At 39.7% G+C, this 16683-nt stretch overlaps 1 protein-coding gene across 4 annotated transcripts in view; it reads left to right on the top strand.

Moving 5' to 3' along the window:
* Positions 1–817: 817 nt before the first annotated feature.
* Positions 818–16683, top strand: part of LOC6736860 (protein alan shepard) — a 125540-nt gene continuing 109674 nt past the window's right edge. For 2 of the 4 annotated variants that reach the window (XM_016170160.3, XM_039293265.2), the window contains exons 1-2: positions 819–1189; positions 2457–2665. In XM_016170160.3, coding sequence (XP_016030506.1) covers positions 2498–2665 — 168 coding nt within the window. In that variant the 5' untranslated portion in view covers positions 819–1189; positions 2457–2497. Of the gene's footprint in view, positions 1190–2456; positions 2666–7177; positions 7452–16683 lie in introns of those variants that run through there. The other 2 variants (XM_016170169.3, XM_039293264.2) reach the window with 2 other exon arrangements.

The raw sequence follows: 16683 nt of genomic DNA, 5'->3' as shown, positions 1-16683 counted from the left end.
GAGGGGCGGTGGGTGGTAGGTGGTGCAAAGTGGGCGGAAGGACGTGTGGTGTGCGTCGCCCTTTTATGCGACGCACTTGTTGAGAATATTAATTTTATTTAAATATTTCAAAATAACACACTATATGCTTTTGCTGGCTTTACAGTTTTTGGTCCCCTCGTTTTTATTATATTCTTTTTATTTTGCTACATTTGCGTAATGAACTGAAATAATGGGATTGGAAAAATTGACAACCATGTGCATCAAATTCGAAAAGGAAAGGTATTTAAAGTTTGCACGGAAAATAGGTTTTTAAAAAGGTAACATTATTGGTTAAATGGGATAATACAATACATATATCGGATATTTACAATGTTTTTTATATTTTTAAAATTAATAATCTTGAACTTTATTCCACAAAATAAAAAAATAAACAGAATACACAAAATAAATAAAATTGTTATAAAATAGTATAATAAAGTAGAATACCGTAAGAGTTTCATTAAACATCAGGGCGCAAGCTAATAAGAGGAAATAAGAAGAGAATTTTTCTAAGAGAATACCAATTGAAGAGTAAGAATATATACAGTAGCGGAAAAAAGGGTATGTACACAGAATGTATTTGCCACATGGCCACATATCTAACCCGAGGTCAATGTTATTGTGCTTAAATATTAAGAACTTTATTATAATGCTACTCCCTGCTGAAAATGATTTTTTTACACAATATTAAAATAGCATAAAGTAAAATAAAATATTGATTATTAAGGGTCGCACCTAGACTATTTTCCGCCACTGTAGATTGCTGTAAATTAAGCGAGAGAGCGAAGAGAGCATTACCGGCAGAAAAGGAAGAAGAAGAAGCTCATACCATTGCCGATTGCTGTCGCGTTGCGCTTTCTTCGTTTTTTTCGGCTGCGCAAACTTATATTTTGTCGTTGTAATATTTTGCATAAATATATAAATTAAAGCGCGTGACGGAACAACAAACAAATAACGAAGTAAAAGGGCGAAAAATCGAAACGAAAACGAATCGAATTACTTTCAAGTGCAAAAAGTGTGCGTGGGCGTGCGATTGTGTGTGTGTGTTGTGTTTGTGCGACTGTGTGTGCGTGTGTTTGTGTGCATAAAAAAACAGAACGTGCAACAAGAAGCAAGAAGAAGAGCAATCAGCAGCTGACAAACCAGCAATAAAACGAAATTTCAATAAGTAAGCAACATTTAGGCAAAGCTAAAAACCAAAAGCAAATCGAACAAGAGGAAAAACAACCTTTGGAAGCCCCGCAAAACAGACGTAACAATGGCAAAAGCAACAAATTTGCGGCTCTCAGCTAATTGAAAGCGAATGTTGTTGTTTTAGAGCAATGCACTCGATAAAAAATACATAAAGCAATGGCATAAAAATACAAAAATAAGAACGGCACAGCACAGCATACGAAAAACAATAATACAACTGGGAAAACGAAAAAGTCCAAAGAGAGAGAGAGAGAGAGAGAGCAATAATTATTTAAATCTTATCGCAGTGCAAATTTATTTTTCACCTTTTGCTTTGCTCACTTGTTGTTTGCCGGTGCTCTTTCCACCCGCTCTTCTCTCTCGCTCTCTGCTCTCTTTCTCTTGTGCACTGCGCTCTCGTTCTCTATTTTGCTGTCATTGTCCTTAAATAAGCAATAACAAAAAACAGCAACAACAACAAGTGCAATTGATAAAAAGCAATAGCGTAAAAACAATTTGCAATTGAATAATTTCCCCCTGCATATCAATAAATTATTGTGGCCCGTGTGTGTTTGTGGCTGTCTGGCGGCATATAAATAAATTTGCAAACCAAAAAAAAATTGGCTGGCCTGTGCTGTGTGCTATTTTTAATGCCAAAATGCAAATGTTGCAACTGCCGCGCGGGAAAGAGACAGATACAGTGCTAAAATAACTCGCTGAATGCTCTGTTGCAAGTACAACAACAATAAAAGACGGGTGGTGCTAATAATAATCAACAAAGTTGCTAGTGAAATATTAATAACAAATTATAAACACGGCAAAATAAGCTAGATGTGACACAGAATGCTATAAAAGAGCATTATAAATAGAGAGAGGGAGAGAGAAAGAAAAGTGCACAGAACAGTGTTGCCGTGCGGCAGTCAGAGCAAACGGGTTGGGCTGTAAAAAAAAGTAGTAGAAAAATAAAAGAAAACTTTAATTAGTATAAAAAATACTGACCTCATTTTATACATTCAAATATAATCATTTTTTATTAATACATTGGTCAAAAAGCTAAAAAGGAGAAGAAAATTAAATTAAATAACTACAAACAAACTGTCATAACGCAGGTTGACCAGTTAATTATCTGTATAAAAATGCGGTCGAGTAAAGCAAAACTAAAGCAAATGTTAATATCAGCAAAGTCTTAAGATTATAGAATATTTGTAATTATGACTCACCCTTTCTAATCTGTCTTATCTCATTTACTCCCCTTTTTTCAGTCGCAAGTCAATTCAAGTGTGCTATTAAGAAACTAGGAACAATGCACCCACGATACAGCCCAGCCCCGCCCCCTCAGCAACAGCAACAGATGGGCGGACCGCCACACCAGCAGCAGGGCGGCGGGGGAGGTGGAGGCGGTAACATGAGGGGGCCATCGAACGCCCAGCAATTGCCGCCGCAAATTCCGAGATCCCAGAACTATTCAAACGTAAGTTATTAGATTGTAATTTATTGGTCAACTATATCTTCTATTATTTTCCTGAAGTATACAGTTTTGGGAAAATGATTTACGTCTTAAATCGTAGAAAGTCACTATTAAACTATGAAACTCCAAAGCAATTCGAAATAGCCTGGCATAAAAAGTGTTGGGCAAACATTTAAGCAATCAGGGATCAACAAAGGCATCAATCAATCAATAGCTCCGTGCATCAATCAAGCAATCAAACGGCTCACTCGGTCGCACTCTCGCCAGTCAGTCATTCAGTCAGTCACACAGTCACTCACTCAATCGCTCATTCAAATCGGACTCAGGCTGATGATTTTTGATTCTGATGCTTCTTTCCACATAGAAGGCGCCATTTTTGCCTTGCGGCCGATAGGGGGCGCCACTGCAATCGACATGTGTCATACGCAGCGTCCTTTGAATCCGGGAAATGCGGGACGAAAATGGGTGGAAAATCAGGGAAAACTGGGGGAATCGTGGTAGCAGAGGGAACGAATACGCATTTGAGTGGAAAATTGCTCTCGCTGATGCGGCTGCCACGGCCTGGCAATGATATGGATTTCTTCTAACCATTTTCCCCATCAATTTGCTGACAGTTGCAGTGCAGGCAGTCTAATCTCGATGAGAGAATCGGGCCAATAGTGCCCCATTATCCTCATACCTGGATAAATCAGTATGCACACAAACACAGAAACTGGCCAGCAAAGAAAGGAGCATTTTAGCTGGATTTCCTTTTTGCTAATTTCAATGGTATTACACGTTTTAAGGGGGTGTAATGTTTTGTGCATTGTGTAATTTCCATCATAATTTATGCATTTGCTTTCTAAGCATCAGCAACGCACAAAAAAAATGTAAAAAATGTAAAGCATGAAATGGAAATCGCACAAAGGCAACATTTGTAAGTGGTACCCTTCGTCCTTCCTCAACTGACGAAATCCGGTTTACCTGCGTGTTATATGGATGCACAGCAAACTATATGGATATATATTTTAAAGGATCTTTATCTACGATCTTATCTATCAATGAAATATTAGAATAAAGGAACAAATCTAGTAATCTATTATATCTACGAGATAATATATTTACTAACCTGCTTATTCCAATTTCTCTTGGTGTATATGTTGTATATATGTATGCCATATAATAAACTATTCAAAGCTTCTGCGGCATAATACTAAGAGATGGGTGTGGTACGAATCTGGGGCTGATGTTGCTCGTTTGCTGCGTTTTTAGGTAGCCCAATCCAATCCCCAATCCCTCCACTACCCTCACCACCCCTCACCAGACTCCTTGCAATCCCTCCAGGTGTGCTCGCTTTGTAGGCAACATCTATTTGGCATCCTCTAATGGCCAACAGGCGTTGCTTTGGCTTTTTTCACGGGAACGTTCTTTCATTTAAACAGCTTTCAACTCACGGCAACAACAACAACACTCTGGCGGACCACATGAAAATAAAAATTCCGGGGAAAAAGAAAAACTTGTTGTTGAGGGTGGCGAAAATGCGGCAAAAATTGTAAACATTCGCGCTTAGTCAGCGCCTCAGTCGACGTCAGTTATTGTGGCTGGAATGAAAATTATATTTCGTATTTTGTGTCCTACACAGGAAAATGAAGAAAGGAAAGTAAATAAATAAAAGAGGAAACGGCCAAGTTGCTAAAGTTTATGGAGTTAAGGGAAGATATATATATTTAAAATTACTTTGGACCGCACTTTGTGATGGAAATGGGCGCGTTTTTATGGCTAAAAATTGTAAATGTCAAGTTTGGAGAGAGTTTTGGATATTAAATTTTCAAAAAGTTTGAGTGGGCAAACAAAATCATTTCCTTATGATTTTTACTGTAGCTAAAACTGCAAGTGCAAGAGGATGTCAGAATCTGGGAAAACTACGCTTTCGCAATAAGAAACAAAGCCCTTTCCAGCTTTAGGATTTTTCTTTTTATAATTCTGATTGAAATTCCCATTTTATGCATTATTTACATATTTTCAGCTTTTTCAAAGTTGAATCTGTTGCATTCCCATTTTCCAACTGTCATTTAAACTAATCCGTTTGATAAACTAGAAGCTACAGAAAACGAAATATTTCCCTTCGGCGTTCTCCAACTTGTCAGTCTAAGTTCTTATTTCCCACTTCAGTAATTAGGAAATTAAATACTTTCCTGCAGTCCAAAAGGAAATATCATTTACACTCCTTTGATTTGCTTTTCCTACCCCAGTTTTGGATTTTACCTGAATAATTTGTTTTCCCTCGCCGCCCCCATGCCAACGTATATTTTTCGCTTTGGCATTTTCTATTTGAGTTTCGTAGCCGAAAAAAACTTAACCGTGTTTGAGTTTGTGCGCTAAAAAGTTTGTGCAACACAAAATATTTATATTTCTTATAAAAAGTTTTGTGAGCTTGGTCACGTAGTAATTTGTGATTAAATTCAATGTTGACAATTGCGAGAGCAGGCCGAAGTTGTTAAGGTAATTGCGACCATATAGGCTGGGATGCATTTCAATTGAGGAAGCTGCTGCTGACCAGACGGCGATGGTGGGGATATATGGTGCTCCAACTCCGACTGAAATTGCAGTGCTGAATGGCATACGAAACGCCTTTGGGTCCTGCGCCTGCGTCGGCTTGTGGATCCTGTTGCTGGAAAACAATTTTGCCGGCTCCCCAATGCATTCGAGCACACGAAGTGGGAAAACCGAAGCTGGGAAGCCGAAACGAATCTGCCAGGCTGAGCTGAGGCCTTACTCAAAAACCTTACTCAATGAGAAATTCAGAATCCATTCGACGATTGTCAAGTTCAGTTACAAACGCCTTTTCCTCATTTTGCGCACCACAAAAGCGGAAAGCGACCACAGAGCCCCAAGCACACTGAGATTGCCGGAGACAACCAACAGCCAAGTCTGAAGCCAAAACCGAATCGAAGTCCTAATCGAATATCAAATTCAAGCCCAAACCAAATCCTACAATTAACAAATAGCCAAGCGAGCAGTCCACGAAGGAGTCCTGCAAACACATCCTTTCAACACAGTGCAAGCTCGCCATTTTGTGTTTTTTCGAAATAGAAAAGTTTTTAAACGCCATACCGCAAGATTCTGCATTAAATATATACATACGTATATTTATATTTCCATTTTCCGTGCGTATACGTAATCTGCGTCGAAGTCAGTTCATTCTGTCCATGATTTACAAATATATTTATACATATTAGCCACTGAGAGAGCCGCGAAGTGTAAAGTGCAAGTGATGTTCAGTATTATTTACAAGGCGTGAAAATCGAAAAGTTTACACCAAATATTCTGCTCAAGAACTCACTACTCAAAGTAGTCCAAGGATTCCAGTCTCTCAGCGCAACAATTGTCAGCGAAAATTCCTACGAATCTTAGCCAACTAAGAACTCTAATTAAAGTCAGAAGAAAGCACAACTACAAAGGGTTAAAAACTCTGAAAGCAAGAAAGTAATTAACTAAATATTAACGGAATCTTCGAAGTGAACACCAAAGCAAAGATCTACAGTATTATTTTAATAAGAAATATATGAAACACTCTAAGCGATAAATAGAGACAATAAAGTTGAAATAAAAAACCAAATTAAATTTGTGACTCTAGCCTAAAAGTAAACACATAAACCCTAGCTTAATTGTGAGTGAAAAAGATTTAGCAAATTGCCATTAAAAAAGAAAACAAAAAATTAGTTGAAAAAGCTTAGCTTGAATAAAAAAAAAACGAAAATAAATTGTGTCTATCGATGTGTGTGCTTAAGTAACTGCAAGTCAAGTAAATAAAATTTCAACTTAAATAAGTGTTCAGTGTTTAGCCAATATAAAAAAATCGCATAGCAAACTAGTCAATGTTCTTCATAAGAAATCAATAGGAAAACTGCAAAACAAAGGCTCATATGGTCGCAAATAATAAGGGGAAAACAATCGACGCAAGCCCAGGAAATCAATTTACAATCAAACCTGCTCACCATTAGCCATTAAAATTGCGTCAATCAAGAGAAAAACCTCGCCATTGCCCGCAGCAACATCGAAGCTAGCCAATTTCAGCCAACAGGACCCACAGCAGGAGCAGGAGCAAAAGTCCGGCGAATTTAAGGCAGCAGCTGTCAGCCAATTGGTGGCAACAGTTGTCCAGACAACAACAACATCCGTAGCCACAACATCAACAGCAGCAGCAGCAGCAACAGCAGCAGCATCAGCAGCGGCGGCAGGAGCAGCAACAGTAGCAGCAGCACAAGCAGCAACACCGAAGGAAGCAACATCCGCAGGAGCAACACCGTCAGCCGCTAAATATCCTAAGGCCAGCTCCTTGAGCCAGCAGCAACCACCACCACCACCGCCGCCAACGCCACCAGCAACAACAACAACACCACCACCACAGGAAGCCGCAGCGGCAGCAACAACAAGTGTTGCCGGGACAACAGTCGCAGCAAAGGCTAGCAAAACCACAAGCAGAACAAGCAGCAGCAACAGCAGCAGCAGCAGCAACAACAGCGACAGCAGCAACATCAACAGCAGCAGCAACAGCAGCAGCGGCAGCAGCAGCAGCAGCAGTACCTGCAACAGCAACACCTGCAACAGCAGCAGCAACACCACCAGCACCACCACGACGCTGTACACGTGCTCCAGCACCTCCTCGTCGCTGATTGCCCAGCCGCCGCCAACAAAGATATTTAAGACGGATCACCATCTGTGCGCCGCCTACGGACTGCCGACCGCGACCGCCGCCGCTGCTGTTGGTGGGCATCCCTGCGTCTACTGCGTGATACCTGTGCCCGTGGTGAGTGTCCTTGGGGGGTCCGAGGTCCTTCACAAAAAATCCTGGGAATTTCCCACTCTCTGCAAATTTAATTTAAATTATACAATTCGTAAAATACGGGAATATACCTCTTGATAAAGTTGAGTTTGAGCATTTAAAAGAAATTCGTTTAAATATTTAAACTAAGCTAAAATTTAGCTCAAACTTTTTTTTGCGAGTGTGTCATTAGCATAGGCTCCTTTTGATTTTTTACAGTCATTAAATATTGAAATAATTACGCTGTGTGGGGCCGCGGACTTGCGCTGGTATCTTCAATGCTCCATGGCCGCCGTCAATTTGCTTATCTTGCCCGATGATTATCCTGTTCCTGGCTGCGTGTCGCGTACCAGTTGGTTTCTCATTACCATTTATTATCCTCTGCTGAGGAGTGGAATTAATTTGTACTAGCAAAAAAAGCTTATATTTTCAAGTTGAAAAGAATTTTGAGCAGGCTTTGTTTTGGGGTAATCCAGGAATCGCATGAGTGGTTCAGGTTGAAGAAGTTTGAAAAGGGAAATGAGTTTTTGTTTAACTTTTTATGACACCGAAAAAAAGCACCTTATATTTAAATATTTCCCTAAAGGTTGGTACATGTATAATGTATAGATTGTTGAGCTTTAACAGACATAAAAAATAATTTGCATACTTGGAAATTATACAGCTACCGCTTAAATAGAGACACTAACGGAAGACCTAATCTTGGGGAAAATAGCAAAAGTCTGAGGCGGGTAACCACCAGCCTCTGGAAACCACCACAACCACCCACCAACGAAACCACAGAGCCACTTCAAGACCCCCTTTTCCGCCCGCTGCCATTAGCAGCGTCAGCTGTTTGTCCACTTAAAGAATGCCCAGATAATCGAGGCAACAAATGTGCCTAATGTCAATGACAATAAAGACAAATTATACAAATATTTGACTAACTGACTTTGCTCACTCACTGACTGACTGACTGACTGCCTGACTGACGAACTGGAATGATAATGACACTCATTGTTCGTGTGTAGAACAAGGAAAATTTCATTAAAAATCCCCACAAGCAAATGGACAAACCATTTTGGGCTCAAGAGGGTAGCAAAGTGGAAAACTGCCTTGGCCAGCACATTTTCAATAATTACAACGAAAATCAAGCCCAATGACCGCAAATAAATCTGAAATAATAATGATTATTAGCCAGTGTGTTTGTTTGTTCCGACGGATGAGGGGTTTTGCGAGGGCTGTACGAGCACTCATAAAGCCACAAAAATGTTTTCAATTACAAATAACCATGGAGAGTAAAGAAAATCCAAAGGAAAGCAACCTCAGCAGCGGGAAAAAATGCAACTGAAAAATCTTGCCATATTATTCATTCATTTTCATTGTTGTTTGAAGGGGCGAGCAACTTGGTCTCTCCTCATTGTCCATTGCCAAGAGTGAAAAATGTTTTTCTCTTATTATTTCTATTTATATTTCATTTTTTTTTTTTGAGTCTTCCTTCTTTAGCTCCCTCTTGGGTTTTGCCATTTTTTCCTTGTACTTTTAGGGCTCAGGCGAACGAGATTTATGTAAGGCACTGTCTGAGCTCGGTGCCTTTTCTTTCTCCGCTCATTTTGTTGATTCCTAATTAATTTTACTCGAAGTGAAAATGAATTGGCAAAATGCCCGGCAGACACAATACTAAGTACAAAAAGGAGGAAACCAAAGGGAAAATCCTTCAGTTAAAATATGTGATTTTCTTAAACATTTTGTATCTGCAATTTCTGCTTTCCTTTCAACGTAATTGCTTGTAGAATGCTTAACATTCTCAGGTAAATTACTAAATCTTCAGTGAATCTTTGTATAAAATCTTTAACAAACTATAATACAGTTTTGTATTATGCAAATTCGAATAGCAGTATTGGCATGTAAATTCAGCATTTATGGATCACTTTCGAGCAACTTATCCGATCTTAATGGCTAGCACTGTAATAATACTTTCATTTTTCTGCTGCCGTGCTAAGTGGGCAGATGGCCACGCCCACCGCGGGAAAATTCACTCATGAGCTGCATGTTGCTTTGACTGTTGCTGCTGCTGCCGCTTTCAAGGACCTTTGAGTGGTGGCGTTTCACGTGGCGTATGCGTGACATCGCCACATAGAAGGCGCGCCTATGAATATGCATTATTATTTTCTATATGCGACGGGGTCCAGTGAAGTGCAGCTAATTAGCAACTGACATACATTTGCAACTAACCCAAATTGCGGCTGCTGACGAGGTTAAGTGTGCTGTTCTGCTTTAACTTCTGGAATTTTAAATTCCATCCGCCGGCAAATCGTGTGGAAAATCTTTTTTGGTGAAAATATTCCGTACTCTTGCATACCAAATGAGATGAGTTTTTGTTTGGACCTTGGTCCTTGGTCCTTTTCGTAATTGTTATTGATGTGGAAATATGTGCGATTAGCCGAGCTCATTCTCTGTCTTTCTCGATCTGCTACGCCCCTTGATGGGGGGCAAAAACTTTTCGGCCCCCAAAACTAAAAAGTGAAAATTTTATGGCCGAGGAAAAAAAGGGCAGAAAGCGACGCCATATTGGATAACATAAAATGGCGTTTATGATGGGCAAAGTTTCATCATTTGCAATTTGCTTTTGACCCTCCTCCGCTTGCCACCAAAGTGTTTGTTTGAGTTTTCCAGCAAATTTAACATAAACCATTTTCGTTTGAGTTTTTTTTGGCCGACCCTTTGGTTATCTGAATCCGTATTACAATTTTTTTTTGGTTTTGGTTGCTGCAAACAGTATTCATAAATGATTTTTACCCACAAACTTAATGTGCTCCATATATTTTATATTTGTAGTGCGCTTCAAATTTTTAACTGATTCAATGTGCTCTGCTCACAGTTTGCCCAGTTGAATGCCACTGACTGAGCATTTAATTAATGTTTTTACAAACTGAAGGAAAAACCATGGGAAAAAAAAGGTTGAAATTGTCCCGTGTGCTCACTCACATACGACATTACAAAATAAATATAGAGAAAACTGGGGTTAAAAAAAAATTGGAAACTTTACGAGCCAGTGAAGGAAGGAAAAAAGTTTCCGGGTAATTCCATGAAATGGCATTTCATTCAATTCAATTTCATGCTCTGTAATTATTTTGTACAAAATGTTCGGTACTATGTGTGTATGTGTACACTGTACAACGACAACTGGCGCAACAACTAATCAAGTTGAGTCAATGAAGCACAGTTCTCTGCAAAATGCGGAGTGGGTTTCGAAAGAGGGAGGTTAAATGTCAAAGTTGAATATGTTTCGGGACCAGAAAATGGCAGAATTTCACTGCTCAGCGTGTGTGTGTGTGCAGTGAGTTAATGAAAAATAAATTTAGATTTTGAAAAGGCAGAGGGAAAATGTGTCCTTTGATGGCTAAACATCCAATTTACCTCAATTATTCACCACCTTCAACAGTCTGAATCGATTTTATTAATCATATGCATTTCAATTCACTTTGCATTCAAGATTTTCTGTGGTCTTGCACTTAAATGCAATTCGTCTAATTTACTAATCACTCATACGAGCATCAATGTCTGTCGAAATAAATTACAAGCTGTGTAATTTAATCCAATCAATTTGCCCAACTTTAGATCAAATTGTATACGTTTTAATCCAATTGAGAAAATTTTGTTTTCGTACTGGCAAAGTTTTGGGCACTTATTCAATTGACGCTTTTGCGTTGGTAACATTGGTTGAGCCATTTTGCTTAATTAATGTAAAGCTTTCACAAAGTACAATTTAATCTAAAATGATTATAAAGTTATACATTCGAAAAGGAGCCAATTAAGGAATGCATTTAATAGTTACCTCTTAAATTCATAACGAATTAGGGACAACATAAAGTTTTTTGCATTAGAGCGCGCAACTAAATGTATGCTACGGCTGAGAAACTAGGAAAATTGAAGTCTTAAATAGATTTCCCAGGGTGTGCACTAACAATTCTTTGACTTTTGCCACGTTTTCATTTCTCGCTTTATTTTTGGCATCAAGCAGCAGTGGCAGCCTTTTGAGATTCGTTACGCTACAACGCCTCGCAGATGCGGCTCCTCTTTCGTCCTTAAAGCTATATATATGTATATACATATCTTTGCGAGTGTGTGTTCGTAGGCTGATGCTGGCTTGTGCGCTTGTGTGAGTGTGTCCTGACACATGCTTGTGCTGCTGCCAGAGCCACTTGGCCAAAGTATTTTAACCTAAAATTTGTAAAAATAGCACATCAAGAGGCATTCTCGGGGCGCCTTCGTCTTCTGTTTCTGCTTCCTCTTCGGTCTTCAAGTAGATGCTCTAGAGAAATGTACACACACACATATATACACGCACACACGTACAGTTACATACGCACTGACGAAAAGAAATATGGATGGGGTGTGTTAAATTTATCTACTGTACCACAGTGCGTATGCTTGATGCTTTATTTATTTATTTAATTTGGCACAGGCAACGGGATGATGAAATGACTATAGCAGCACCACTGCATTGTCCATGGGTGTCCATTAGAAGGGTGTTTATGTGGTGGCCCATGAGGGGGGGTTGCTGTGGCATAAAATATGTTGAGCAATTTGTCAACAGGATATCTCACCCCCGTTGTCGCGTAATGAAATGTCATTAACATTAAAACAACTTTCAACACTTGGTCTGCCTCTCGCCATCTCTCTTTCAATGCTTATGTGTGTGTTGGGAAATCATGAAAAACAAGAACCCGAAAAAAATGAAATAAACTGAAGGCCAACAAGAATTCTATATATGTGCCATCATCATCAACTTTTGTCGCCTGACTTTTTCTCGATTTCGTATTGTTAATGAAAAAAGTTTGTGCTTCGCTCCCTTTTCTCTGCTTTGAATTGTTTGATGAGCGAGAAAATATTTTTCGATTTTTTTCTCCGCTTTCGTCCCGACAACGCCTTTGTCGTCCCGGCTTCATCAACTTTTCATTAATTTATTACACGCTCCGGCCAAAGCCACGCCCTGTGACCCCGCCCCCATTTTCCCTGCCTGGTTTCTCATAATCAGTGTTCAGTTTTGTTTTCTTTTCGGTTGCTCGTCAAACAGATTCCTCACTTTGTTTTTTCCTTCGTCGCTACTTGTTTCAATCAATGTTTTTATTAAAAAGTTTCAGTTCTTTTTGTCGAGCTTGGAAGGGCCATGAACTTTGACATTTGTGACTAATATTTCGTGCATTTTTGTTGCTAAAATATAGTACCTACATTTTGTCAGTAGGTAACTTTGAATGGCCATGTATGTATGTTGGGAATATGCAGGTAATCCCGGTATAATGACTTCTACAGCTTAGGGAAATGTAAAGTCTCGTGTGCATGGAATGTAGCATACCCTGTAAAACTGTGTTCTGTTAACTCTTAAGGTATTTCAGAGTTAAGGCTGCAAATTTAAAATCAAACTTGCAAAAGTTTACAACCTTTCTTCGTTAAACTAATGACTGGATAAGTCAACACAGAGTATTAACCTGTCTTCAACTCAAATATGTGTTTAGCTCTGATATTCCCCCATATCCCCATCACTACAACATCTTCTTGCTCCTAAACAAATTGCAAGTTCGCAGCATCATTAGCTTTGTCCGAAAATTGTCACGTTCGGCACACGTGTGTGCGCAAAGCTGCATAATCCGGATCCTTGTGTCGCCTCGCTTTTGGCCAAATCGTCGTCATCGTCGTCCGACCATAACCACTGTTGGTGGTTCTCGTACCAGCTCCATGCCCTCCAGTTCCCTTCTAACCACCTCCTTCCACATGGCTATCTCTCGGTTCTGTTAACCAATCCAACCGCCAACGTAAACCGCTAAGTGCTTCCCTTTGTTGCGTTCCATTTTCGTGTGCTCGTTCCTGTTTTTCCGTTGTGTTTTGTTGCAAGCCTTTGCAGCTAAACGGAAGTTTGCCATTATTGCTTTCGGCGTTCAACAACACTGTTAGCCAGTGTTGGCCACAAACAGTTGAACTGTACAGCCAGCTTGTTAAATTGAAGATTTCTATTGAAATGCGAAGATTGAACCAGTGTTGGTTACCACAGAAGATATTTGTAATGCCCAAACACAATACCCTGAATGTGAAACTTATAGTTACGCTTTTTCCGTTTTAGTTCAAAATTATGTTGACTTTCTTAAAGGATCCGGCTTTTCTATAACGTTACCCTTCTCCAACTCACACAACTTATACGAAATTAAATTTATAAAAGTTTAAGCTAGCGAAGTTTGACTGTACTCCCATCTTTTGCTGGAGTGTAACGTGCCGACGACTTTCGCATGAAACGTGCTCGGCATAAATCGTTTTTAGCTCCAAAGCAGGGAAAATTGAGGGAGCGTTTAAGGGTTGTGTGAGAAGTGGGATCCCCCGCTTGTGTGCAATATATATATATATATATGGTTTGACCCTTGCTTGAAGCACTGCAGAACGCTCATTACTTGCCATGTCTTCGTTTCGATTCTCTTGCCACAGGATGGCAGTTACTTAGCTTATTGCTGAGTTGCATTACGAAGATTTCTTTGTAAGAGATGTGATATAGTGATATAGTGTGGTTGCCCTCACATCAAATCATATAGTATTATTTTTGATTAGCTTTGGGGTTGCTTAAAAGGGTAAGTTTGTGGAGAACGAATTTATGGCAAGTTTGATCATATCTGGGAATGGTTAACTTTCCTTTTAAAGAAAGTCATAATAATAACAAACTGTATTTAAACAAGCAGTGCTAATACTACTCAAGGGTTTAAGAGTTTTTTCAACTTATATAGCTACTATCTCTGTTTAAGCTTTTCAGCCAAACAGGGCTTTCAGCTAAAAACGAAGTTACTTTCCATTCGCATCCAAGCGAGCTAAGCCAATGGCAGCTTGGAATGTCAAACTTCAGGACCAAATATATATCGTGTCTGTGTCATAATCAGGATGCAGTCAGTCACATAGTAAACCCGGCTCCACTCTCCCCCTCCGTAACCCCCGGTTATTTGACATGCACTTAGCGATTGGCGAATGTGAAGTGGAGTTAGTCGGAGTGGATTTCGTCCCTCCTCGTCCACAACATTTTGCAGATCCCTCCGATGTGGCTGCAGCTTCTTCGAGGAATGCGAAATGTATTATTAACTCTCGGCAACGTTTTTGACACATCCATTGATATGCACATTTGTGACTTGTCGCACTGCATTGACTGTCAATGTGACTGCATCCCACATACACACATACACATGCATTCATACATAGATAGAAGCCAAAGCGAAGGACAGCATTGCAGCTGCGGACTGGCACATTCGATAGTGTTGTAAAATGCATAAAAAAGTGCTTAGCATATTAAAAACATAGCCAAAATGTGCAGCTGGGACGCCAAGTCTTTGGAGAATACGTGCCCAGTAAAAACGAATGACGTGCTGCAAAGGGCGGTGAGTTGTGGGCGGCGAAAAACGCCGAATTTTCCACCACTGCACGCACACATTTCCCCCCTTTTATGTATATATCTACAATGTTATCGTTGTACAACAAAAAAAAAGGAGTGAAAATCTGGGAAAACACCCAGAACTCTTTGTATATTTGTTTGAAGGACTTGCGGATGAAGTCATTAGGAAAATTGCATACTGAAATTCGAATAGCCGTACGTATTACTGTACCAAAAAGAAAACAAAAAAACATGAAAAGTTTGTTGTACTTTTTTAAAGTGTTTATTATATATATATTTTAATATAATATTTCTAAACTGAATTCTATGATTTAAAGAAAATTTAAAAGCTACTTGTAATAGTCGTGAATAGCAGACAAGTGTATACTACCAATTTCCGCGTAGCATTGTATAGTAGCTACCACACCTTGCAACATTTTCCCACATCCCACAAAATTTCAACATTTTTGCAACATTTTTGATTTATTCGCGTGGTGCGCACACAGACGCAAAAAAAAGAAGCCCCTAATGCATATGCAGCATTTTGCATACGTTTCTAATAATTCATCTTCGTGTTTTGCTGCTCCTTCGAACCCCGCCCCTTTTCGCCCCCTTTACAATCTTCTTTATCTTCATTTTTTTTTCTCCAGCAGCAGCTTCTTCTTCTTCTTCAGCGCCGTGTGTAAAGTTCTTTTTTGGCGCAACTTTTGCTGCCTCAGCTCGCTGCCATTACCAATTTTTGCATATCTCTGTTTGTGCAGCTTTGAACCTTCACCTCTTGCCACGCCCCTTCCGCCCCATCCCACACACACACACATCTCAGCGTGTATGTGTGTTTTTATCTACATTTTGGAAAATTGGAAAATAGTTTTTCCGTTTGCGTCTTTTTAGCTATTTTCTGTTTTCGTTTCTTTACCCTTTCTTTTTATCGACTTATTGTGTTTGACGGAAATGTGCTTTGTCTGTCTCAGCCACGCCCACACCCTACACACACCCAACGCCCACATTTATCGGTGAGTGGGGGGCATGGAAATTCGGGGAAGTTACAATGACAATGGCAAACGAGTCCGTTGGCATTCGTAGATATGTTGCAGCTTTCGATATGTAAATGGAAAAAGGCGGTGGACTTAGGGGCATCGAAGTGGCTTGAAATATCTTCTTGAAAGAAGTTCGATAATGTAATAATTTTGCCAGTGTTAACTTCTTTCGAAGGGGTTTCTTTTGTAAATCTCAAAGAAAAGTTCATGCCTATAAGAATGAAAATGGATAAGGGAAATAGTTGAGTATGTTATAGTGTTGTATAGGTCAATGTGGGTTATATGAATTAGGAATTTTGTAGATAGCACCAAATTTTATAACAAAATTTGTGATGGATGTGTTGCCTAAACAATTCTTTAATAATTTAGCACTCAAGGCATATAAGTTTTGCCACGAGTGCTTATCCATTTGTTGCTCTCCACTCTTGTCACATAACTTGAATATTTCTGAACAAGCCAGCCAGTATTTCCTTCGACTATTTTCCCTGGCAGTTCCCTGCAATTGCTCTATTTCATTTTGTACATCTCATATTTCTCCAGATGCACTTGCCGCTGCAGCTGCTCCCTTTCGGAATTCGGAATAGTTTGAATGGCTAACTCCTTCCTGCGGCGGCGGTGGCGGTGGCGGTGGCGGCGGCGTCGGTATCATCTGGCCACATTTCATATTCGACATTCCCTGACTGCGAAGATCTGAGGCTCGTTTCCTGTCTCGACGTCGTGTCCTTAAGTAGTTTTTTCCTCAATGGTGGCATTTCCCATTGGCATTTCCCACTCGAACTTTTGGTTCGGTTTACCGAGA

The sequence above is a fragment of the Drosophila simulans genome, chromosome 3L (genome assembly GCF_016746395.2).
Source record: "Drosophila simulans strain w501 chromosome 3L, Prin_Dsim_3.1, whole genome shotgun sequence".
NCBI lineage: Eukaryota > Metazoa > Arthropoda > Insecta > Diptera > Drosophilidae > Drosophila > Drosophila simulans.
The sequence above is the reverse complement of the archived record's forward strand: the minus strand, read 5'-3'. Positions and strand labels throughout refer to the sequence as shown.